The 9510-nt window shown below is 43.4% G+C and overlaps 1 protein-coding gene across 1 annotated transcript; it reads right to left on the bottom strand.

Moving 5' to 3' along the window:
- Positions 1–3251: 3251 nt before the first annotated feature.
- CRYGS (crystallin gamma S) lies at positions 3252–8726 on the bottom strand. Its single transcript, XM_082225291.1, has 3 exons — positions 8486–8726; positions 4948–5190; positions 3252–3594 (listed from the first exon to the last, which is right to left on the bottom strand). The coding sequence occupies exons 1-3, from the start codon at positions 8504–8506 to the stop codon at positions 3322–3324; spliced, it is 537 nt and encodes a 178-aa protein (XP_082081417.1). The 5' UTR covers positions 8507–8726; the 3' UTR covers positions 3252–3321.
- Between the last annotated feature and the right edge of the window lie 784 nt (positions 8727–9510).

The following is a 9510-nucleotide window of genomic DNA, read 5'->3' on the forward strand; positions in this document are numbered from 1 at the left end:
ATCATTATCCAAAGTCCCCCGTTCCCTTGCTTGATATGCAAAAATTCTCAGGTTCCCCAGAGTACCCAGCAAAGAAAATGCCCACCCAAAATGAACATTTGTTATTTTCTAAGACTTGAGGCATAACATAACCGGGGAAGCTGGGGGGGGGGGGGGTCATTGAAGTCAGCTTACCCAAAGATTTCATCAAACTGTCTCTGTGGGTGAGGAAAGAAGAGAAAGGGTGGCACCTGGTGGCAAAGAGGTGAAGAACATCTATTCAGATTAGAAAAGAATTGGGAATTCTGCATCAAGAGTGCAGGAAAGAACTTGGGGCACAACCTGGGGTGCTTGGTAAGGAACCAAACATGTCTAATTGCTGCTTATCTCACTGGACTGTAAGCATTGCTAACTTTCTCTAGACTGCAGTTCTTAACTGCAGGCAAAGGAAATAAAGCCAGTTTACAATATGTTCTTTAAAGCAGAGGCGGGAAAACTTTTTCATCCTAAGGGCAGCATTCTTTTATTGGCAATGTTCTGAGAGCCACTTCCCAGTAGTGGATGTGGCCAGATTTTAACCTCTGTCCAATAGGCTGCTTTCTACACACTCTCACATACACAGATTTTCACTTTTTTGAAATATGGCAAACCTAAAGGTAAAGGGACCCATGACCATTAGGTCCAGTCGTGGCCGACATCTCGCTTTATTGGCCAAAGCTTCTGGGTCATATGGTCAGCATGACTAAGCCACTTCTGGCGAACCAGAGCAGTGCACGGAAACACCGTTTACCTTCCTGCCAGAGCGGTACCTATTTATCTACTTGCACTTTGACGTGCTTTCGAACTGCTAGGCTGGCAAGAGCTGGGACCGAGCAACAGGAGCTCACCCCGTCACGGGGATTCGAACCACCGACCTTCTGATCGGCAAGTCCTAGGCTCTGTGGTTTAACCCACAGCGCCACCCGCGTCCCTACATGGCAGCCCTAGTTAAGTGTAATTGGGGAATTTTATGCAGAGCACCTGCACAGTACACTAACCAGCTGATTAGAAGAGGAAGCCACTTTGGCAGATGAACAGGTAGGGTTTGAGCAGGATAGAACCACTGTAGATTATTGTTTGGTTCTAAACCATTTGGTTGATAAATATGGGGGGGGGAATGTCCAGGGGTGGTTTGTAAGCAGTATCCATTGACTTAAGGACAACATTTGATTCAATTTCGCACATGAGGTTCAGGGGGGCGGGACTAACTGCATCAACTGTAAAAAGACTCCTTTTTCTAATTAAAAAATTACACCAAAACCAAGGCTTGTAAGAGTTTTAATGTATTTGGGCTTGGCCTCTGGAATGTGGTCAGCTCAACAAAAATATGTGGTCGAAAAAGCTATGAGTAGTATTAACATTTTAATGCATTTCTTCCAAATGAAAGGTCATGATTTCATAGCTGCTCTGCTTGAAGTTCTTAAGGCCAAACCTTTAACTCAACTATTTCATTAGATTCAAATTTGGGTGAGCCTTATAAAACCCACAAGACCTTCCGTGGTCTTAATACCAGTGCTTTTTTTCTGGGGGGATGCAGGGGTATGCATAGCCCTAAACATTTTGTGAATCTAAGTTTGGCCTCATTGAGGGGCAGTATTTCAATATGAGTAGGAAAATGAGAGTACCCCTAAACCATAGCTGTCAACTTTTCCCTTTTCTTGTGAGGAATCCTATTCGGAATAAGGGAATTTCCCTTAAAAAAGGGAAAACGTTGACAGCTATGCCATAAACATTTTTTAGGGGGGGGGGGAGCACTGCTTAATACCTTAAGATAAATGTTCCCTGTACCAGGATGTGTTTTGAATGCTGCTCTGTGATTCAAACTGGTTTTCCCTCCATTTCCACACAGGTTTGGATGAGGGCATTTAACTTTTGACTCGAGTTGAATTTAGCCACTACTGCCTTGCTTCCTTTAGTTCTGCCTGATTCCCACAAAAGCAGCTGGATGAAAGCCATCAATTTAAGGTTATGACTTCTTGGCTTTTCGCCACAATAGTTACTAAGTTTTACGTCTCAGTAAAGCAAAACACATATTGAAGCAATGCCTGTTTGACACTGAACAACAGAGCAATCTCTCTGCAATGAGAAAACTTCATCCCTACTATGACTATTTTCTAAATAGTCCCCTTGATACAATGGCACCTTCTCTATGGAATCTAACAAATCTAAAATATAGAAGAGCTTTCTCAAGTGCACGACTGAATGTGCTTCCTTCAGCAAAACTTGAGAGTGCTTCTATGAGAAGCCCACTCTATAATTGTACATGTCCGTGTTGAGATGGAAATTCTGAATGCATGGGTCCATATATTGTTATTTCATTTATTTATTTATTTTGCTTTTTGTACAGAGACTCCAGTAAAGAGTTAATCACCCCACTATTTTTATCTAAACTGGGGTGTTCATCTGATCATTGTATGAAGCTTTAAAGGTACTCCTGGACTTCTTTGTCTGCTTACAGTTAGCTGGAAAGACTACAAACTTAAATCAGTTTTATTTCAATTTAACAGACGTGCTGGCCAGGGCTAATGGGAGCTGCAGTCCTCTTTACCCTGACTTCAGACACCTGCAGTGTAGCTTTTTTAAAAACTCACCTTCTTTCTGTGACTCTCAATTGTTTTTAACTGTTATTAACCTTGAGTTTTAATTGTTGTAAGCTGCCCTGCGGCTTTGGGGATGAAGGGCAGGGAGTGCATTTCAAATCATAATAATCCAGAAATCTGGAGAGCGAAGGCTGGAGAAGGTTGAACCAATTGTTGGGTTATCATGATGGAAATTACAGCAATTCTCAGAGTTGTTAGGAGACCTCTATTTCCCTGACAGAGCTACGGTTCCTAGAGTGGTTTAATAGTCAATCCCTGTTCTCTTAACAGACTAAAATTCCCAGGATTCTTTGGGGAAAACCATGACTGTTTGAAGTGGTGTGATACTGCTTTAAATGTATAGTGCAGGTGGGGTCAAAAAGGGAAATGGTAGGGAATCCTGAAACCTTTGCCCTCTGACTCCCCTCAGTTTTAGCCAAACCATTAGGAATATCCCTTTTAAAACAAACAAACAAAAACAGTATTCTATGGGCTGTCATAGAAAGTAAAGGGACAAACTTCATTTCTTCTCCACCCCCAATAATTTGAGCAAAACTCAAGTTTCCTTGTGAATGGATGTTCCAGAGATTAGTCATCTTCCTTAAAGAAAACACACAGACACACATTTTTACCATGAATGATGACAAGCGGAACTGAACTCACAAGTGCTTTATTTATGGCATCAAGTCAGCTTTCATGTCGGCTTTAGACTTAATGCTGCCCATTACTCTGCAATACGGCGGAAGGACTGGACCACTGGGGATGCAGACCCCCACTCGACAGGTTTACTATACTCTCCTCTCTCCAGAAGATACTGCCTGCCACGGAAATTGGGGTGTTCGTAGAAAACCCAGGCCCCATCCAGGACTTTGCAGGAGTGGATTTCGCGCAGGTGAAACTGATCCATGACAGAAGGGCAGTCTTCTGTGGATTCGTGCATCTGGCCACTAAAGTCACCCTTCTCAAAGAGCTGAATTTGGTATTTGCCTCCACCGGGCTAGAAGGAGGAGGATGGAGAACACAACATGTTATTGAGGAGCTGAGCAGAGGCTGTGTACAGTTCAGGCTGCAATATTGGATGGAAAATAGACATTACCCAATAAAGCAAAGAATGTATTGTGGCTGCAGAACCAACCACCACTTTATGTGTATTTAGTTATCTTTATTATACTTTTTATACTTTCTGTGAGACCCCTGTCAGCCAGTGCCCCCTAGCAAGAAGCAGGAAGGATCTAATTCATTACCAATTGTGAGTATAGAACAGGGATTGAGAACTTGTGCCCCCCCCCCAGTTGTTGCAGGACTCCAGCTCCCATCATCCCTGACCAATGGTCATCCTGGCTTAGCCTGATGGGAGTTGGAGTTCAACTTCTGGGAGACCACAGGTTCCCCATCCCTGTTGTAAAACCAAATGGTGGGAATTGCACATGGCACAGGAGTGGCTTGCAGTGGAGATGCAGCAATAACCTCCCAGAAGCAATGTTGTTCCTGCTGTTTACCAGAGGAATGAGGCAATGGTAAAGTTGGGGCTGCACAGGTGCACCGACAAAGCCAATCCAGCACTCCTGCTAGTGCACCGACAGAGTTCTTACCACATCATCTTTCTGCCTCCTTCCTTCCAGTAACAGTAGTTTTGCTGCCAGGAGGCTGTTGCTGTAGCTTCAGCCCTCTGGGCAAGCTGTTCCCAATATGGCATATATCATCTTTAATATCCTATGGCATATCAGACTCCAAGGTCCCATGCGACATGCATTCTGTTAACCATGCTTTATAGCCTACCAGGACTTTTGCAGACCCAGGCAAAAGGCTCTATCAAAAGAGGTGAGTCCTCCAGCACCATCCCAGCATCAAAAGCATGAGGTCAGGGATGATGGAAGCTGCAGTTCAACAATATCTGGAGGGCACCACTCTGACCACTCTTGCTTTAGGTGGATCAACTCATAGACATCTGGTTGGCCACTATGAGAAGAGGATGCCAGATTAGATGATGGCTCTTTGCTTTGATTCAGCAGGGCTCTCGGAAGCAAGAAAGCTTTCACATTCTTCAATGCAGGCAGAGAACCCATGGCTTTCCATTTGTTGTTGAACTACAACTCCCATCAATACTTACCATGGGCCATGCTGCTTGGGGCTGATGGGAATTGGAGTCCAACAACATCAGGAGGGCCACAGTTTCCTCACCCCTGTTTTAGTGTTTATCCATGTTAATAACATTAGATACAGATACAGTGTGAGGATCTGCGTGTACTTTAAAAAAGGGGAGACTTATAAATGAACCTGTCTCAAGTGTCAATATCCCATTTGCCCAGATTTCAGAGTTAAACAGAGAGGAAGGAAATGTCCGACTTACTAGCTGAATAGATTTGCATGAGCTGACGCGGTCATTTAGGCCCATCCACCGTTGATATTCAGGATATTCCCCATGAGTCAGCACGTACATGTTCCCTGCAAAGTTTGGCCGCTCATAAACAACCCAGGCACCCCCCTCCACACGGATAGAATTGCAGCGGCTCAAGTCAGTGTGGAAATCCAAACAGTCCCTGTCAGACTCATAGCGGCGCCCCTGGAAATTCTTGCCTTCGTAGAAGGTGATCTGAAACACAAGCAAAGTACAAAAGGAATCATGCTTCCACTGGACATGGTGCAGCTTGGCTAAAATTACATGGACACGAGGGATGGGAGCGTATATCAATTTCAGTTTCTCTCCATTTCCTATTTTCCCCCAAGCTTAACTCCAATTTGGCCCATATCGGCATCAGTTTCCAATTTCTTTCACATCTGCATGAAAATTTATGGAAAATGCATCCTCTACAATGCACATTTTACATGCAATTTTACCTCATTTTTTGCAATTTTCCTGACAACTATTTTGAAACTATTTCTGTGCACTGTTTTGCTTGGAGAACTGCGTCACAAAATTTGGAGAAGTGTAAATTTCAGTTCAAATATTGATATGCATTTAGGTCAGTTTGAATTAAATTTATTTCCTATCCCTAAATAACAAGCTCCACTAGGAATTACTCCTCCATTTTTAGGTACAAGAGAGTTGCGCAAGAGTACCTGCGACTTAGTTACCTTAGGTGAATGCCAAGGCTCATAAACAACCCAGGCACTGTTCTGTCAAGCTGACAGAGCATTTAGGCAAAAAGTTCCCTGAGCGTCAACAGGAAGTCTATGGTAAGGTTGCAATTAGGTTAGCCAGTATTACAGCAATAGGTACAGATGACATTTTGCATTTCTTATGGATGACATAACTCTCTTGAGCTCACAGCATTTCCTTACTTAAAAAAATGTATAAACCACCCTTCATCCAAATGTAGATTTCAGGGCAGTATGCAAAGAAATGTAAAATTACAAATACAGCATACAACAAACCAACAGCACAATAAAGTTAGGAGGAATAAGGCTATTAAACCAGCTCAAAATGCCAAAATTCAAAATGCCTTGCATGAATAAAAAGGTTGTGACCTGATGCAAAAATAATATATTGTCAGTAGCAGATGTATGTCTCTCAGGAGGGCATTCCACAGTCAGGGAGCCACCACAGATAAGGCCCTCTCTTTTGTATATGATGTGTTTCACCTAAAGATGGAACATGGAAAAACACCTCCTCTGACATTCTTAGAAAATGGGCAGCTTGGTAATGAATCCTATCCTGCTACTTCACTCAAGGGCATCACACTGAGCACCAGAGGGGGCGGGGAATCATCATTTCAGTTCAAGACAGGGGAACTCCAGGCTACCTTAAACACCTGTCCCTTTCAGAATGTGCATCAAAGCCAATTCACACAAACCCTATTTGGACAACATATCCAGGGATAGGAACATGAGGAGGGAAAGTGAGATCACAGTTGTCCCCTCCTCCAATATGTTCTATCTGAAGCAGTAAAGTTATGCTTCACACATTCAAACCGTACAAATATTCAGTGGGTACACAGATTACTGTTTGGGGGAAGTGGTTGTGTGGGGATTACATTTGGACCCGATTCTCCGCATGAATCCTGCAGCAGAATCCCATCACTGGCCCACCATCTGCTAGCACCACCCAGCAGAGCAAACAGAAAGCAATTTTCTATTAGCTCTGCTCCCACCAGAGTCTACCTACTGGACCCCTGACCAAGTACCAAAGGTTGTAGCTGCTTGACACTTCAGAGGCAGGAAGTGTTCTCCAAACTTGGTCAAGCCTCTTCTTCTTAAATTAGAAGAACAAGAATCTAAAGGTCATGCAAAACAATACATTTGTATTTCTGTGCTTCATTGTTTGTACAAAGACCCAGTTAGGCAATCCAGATTAGGACTAGGGTGGATGAGAGGAGTCACCACATCTTTAAATGCCCTTCTCCATGTATCACTGCCAAATGAGGTGTGATAGGTGGCCAACTCTTCAGTGGCGGCATGCCCTCCCCAGAGAGGCTCATCAAATAAGGGGGTGGGGGTGTTGGTAGTTATTTGCTTAGATTTTGGAACAAACAGCATCACAGATAATAACTGACAGGTGCCCATTACTCTTATGCGACCACTTTCCAAATTACAGTTACAATAGCAATGGCGGTATCTCCCCGGTAATCACAGCTGGGACATGTAAGACAAAATAGCACAGCAACAGATATGCAATGCAACATGAAGGGAAGACATCTAAGCCACACACAAAATGCACTTTGTTTTTTACTCTGATAACCGATCAAGTGGGGAAATGGGTATGTTATGCAAGACCTCCCAATCTGCCATAATTGTCCATTTGGATTTGTCAATATGAGTGACCCACACTTGACAATAGCAGAAGTCTGGAAATGCCCTCAGTGAAGCAGTGTCATAACTTGAAGCACAAGGAAAGCTTCCTTCTGAGAGCTTATTCTCCTATCTCATGGTAGACTCTAGGTAATTATGAGTGGTTTTGCAGTTTGGCTTGTTAGTATGATGCAAAAGAAGATACAATTGTGCCTATGTGACCTTCCAAATTCAACAGCTCTGGTCATGCATCCCCAATACGAGAAACTCACGGCCTTCCAGATTTTGTTAGGATCCAATTCCCATCAACCCCAGCAAGCATAGCCAATGGTTGGGGATTATGAAATTGTGGTCCAGCAATACAGTGGTAGCTCGGGTTACAAACACCTCAGGTTACAAACACTTCGGGTTATATACTTCGCTAACCCAGAAATAGTACCTCAGGTTAAGAACTTTACCTCAGGATGAGAACAGAAATCGCACAGCGGCGGTACGGCGGCAGCGGGAGGCCCCATTAGCTAAAGTGGTACCTCAGGTTAAGAACGGTTTCAGGTTAAGAGCGGACCTCCGGAACAAATTAAGTTCATAACCAGAGGTACCACTGTATGTGGAAGATCACAGGTTCTCTGCCCATTTTATGCCTTGTAAATAAATACAAATGTAGAGCACATGTAAAGATACTTATTTCACATTCAGTATGCTGCAAGTTTATCAAGCTGAGTTGCATGTCCTCTGCAAGACTATTGATTCTATATGTGAAATAAAGCCGCATTTAAAAGAAAAGCACACCAGTAAATCCATGTTCCTCTTTATTCCTCTTCCACAGAACAAACAACAACAAAGGAAATAAGCATCTCACACTGTCTAATGTTGTCATTTTCAAATACTGATCTCAATTTGACCGAATTATATCTGCTGGAGCTGCTACCAGGAAAACTAAGAAAGTCCGCTAATTATTCCAGGTGTTTGTTTATTATCTAACCTGGTACGTCTTCCACTAGTAATGAACCACCTGGCTCCTTAGACAGGGAGCCACTCAAGGATCTGCTCTTTTCTTGGTTCTGCCAAGCTGGCAAACAATGCATTCCTGTTAGAAGAGGTTCATTTTCTTGCAGACAATGAGTGGAAGAGAGGCATCCTGAGACCACAAACATACTTACCTTGTTTCCAGTTTTGGACATGATCAATGTGGGGTGCAAATATTCCTGGAGGAGGAGGTGAACTAGAAGCAGCTGCCAGAGCAAGAATCAGGAAGCCTCATTTTATAGTGAGCTCATTTTTAGACTAGACATTCGCTTTGTCATGAAAATGGGATCCAAAAATTGAGTCAGTGATTCTGAGGCTATTCATCTGTTCTAGAAAAACAAACAGGATTACAAAATAAAGGCAGGCTTCATTGCTCCTTTTATTTTTCAGCACTGCCTGTTGCATTATCAGGTTTTGAATGCTTTGCTGAGTCAGAACACTGAACTCCTGTCAGAAATATTCAAAATAAAAAGTGCTTGCCCTATAATAATAATAATAATTTTATTATTTATATGTCACCCATCTGACTGTGTTGCCCCAGCCTCTCCGGGCGGCTTCCAACAAAGTATTAAAACACAAAAAACCTCAAACATTCAAAACCTTCCTGTACAGGGCTGCCTTCAGGTGTCTTCTAAAAGTCAGTTGTTTATTTCCTTGACATCTGATGGGAGGGCATTCTACAGGGCAGGCACCACTACCTAGAAGGCCCTCTACTGGTTCCCAGGAACCTCACTTCTCGCAGTGAGGGAACAGCCAGAAGGCCCTCAGAGCTGGATCTCTGTGGGCTGAACGCTGGAGTTGAAGATGCTCCTTCAGGTATACAGGCCCAAAACTGTTTAGAGCTTTAAAAGTCAGCATGAACACTTTGAATTGCGCTTGGAAACATACTGGGAGCCAATGTAGATCTTTTAGGGCTGGTATTGTATGTTCCCAGCGTCCGCTCCCAGTCAGCAGTCTAGCTGCCGCATTCTGGATTAGTTGTAGTTTCCCATTCACCTTCAAAGGTAGCCCCACATAGAGTACATTGCAACAGTCAAGCGGGAGATAACCAGAGTACCACTCTGGCATGTACCATCTTAGTGGAGTGGGGCAACATTCCCAACCCAACTTTGACATATGTATTGATATGAGTTCAACTACAGAAACCCTACAGGGGGAC

The sequence above is a fragment of the Podarcis vaucheri genome (genome assembly GCF_965113315.1).
Source record: "Podarcis vaucheri genome assembly, chromosome: 5".
NCBI lineage: Eukaryota > Metazoa > Chordata > Lepidosauria > Squamata > Lacertidae > Podarcis > Podarcis vaucheri.

Coding starts and splice junctions, on each gene's coding strand:
- CRYGS (XM_082225291.1), bottom strand. CDS start 8,506: ATGTCCAAAACTGGAAACAAG. Junction 5,191..8,485: donor TGTCCAAAACTGGAAACAAG/GTAAGTATGTTT, acceptor CTTGTGTTTCAG/ATCACCTTCTACGAAGGCAA. Junction 3,595..4,947: donor CATGCAAATCTATTCAGCTA/GTAAGTCGGACA, acceptor TCCTCCTTCTAG/CCCGGTGGAGGCAAATACCA.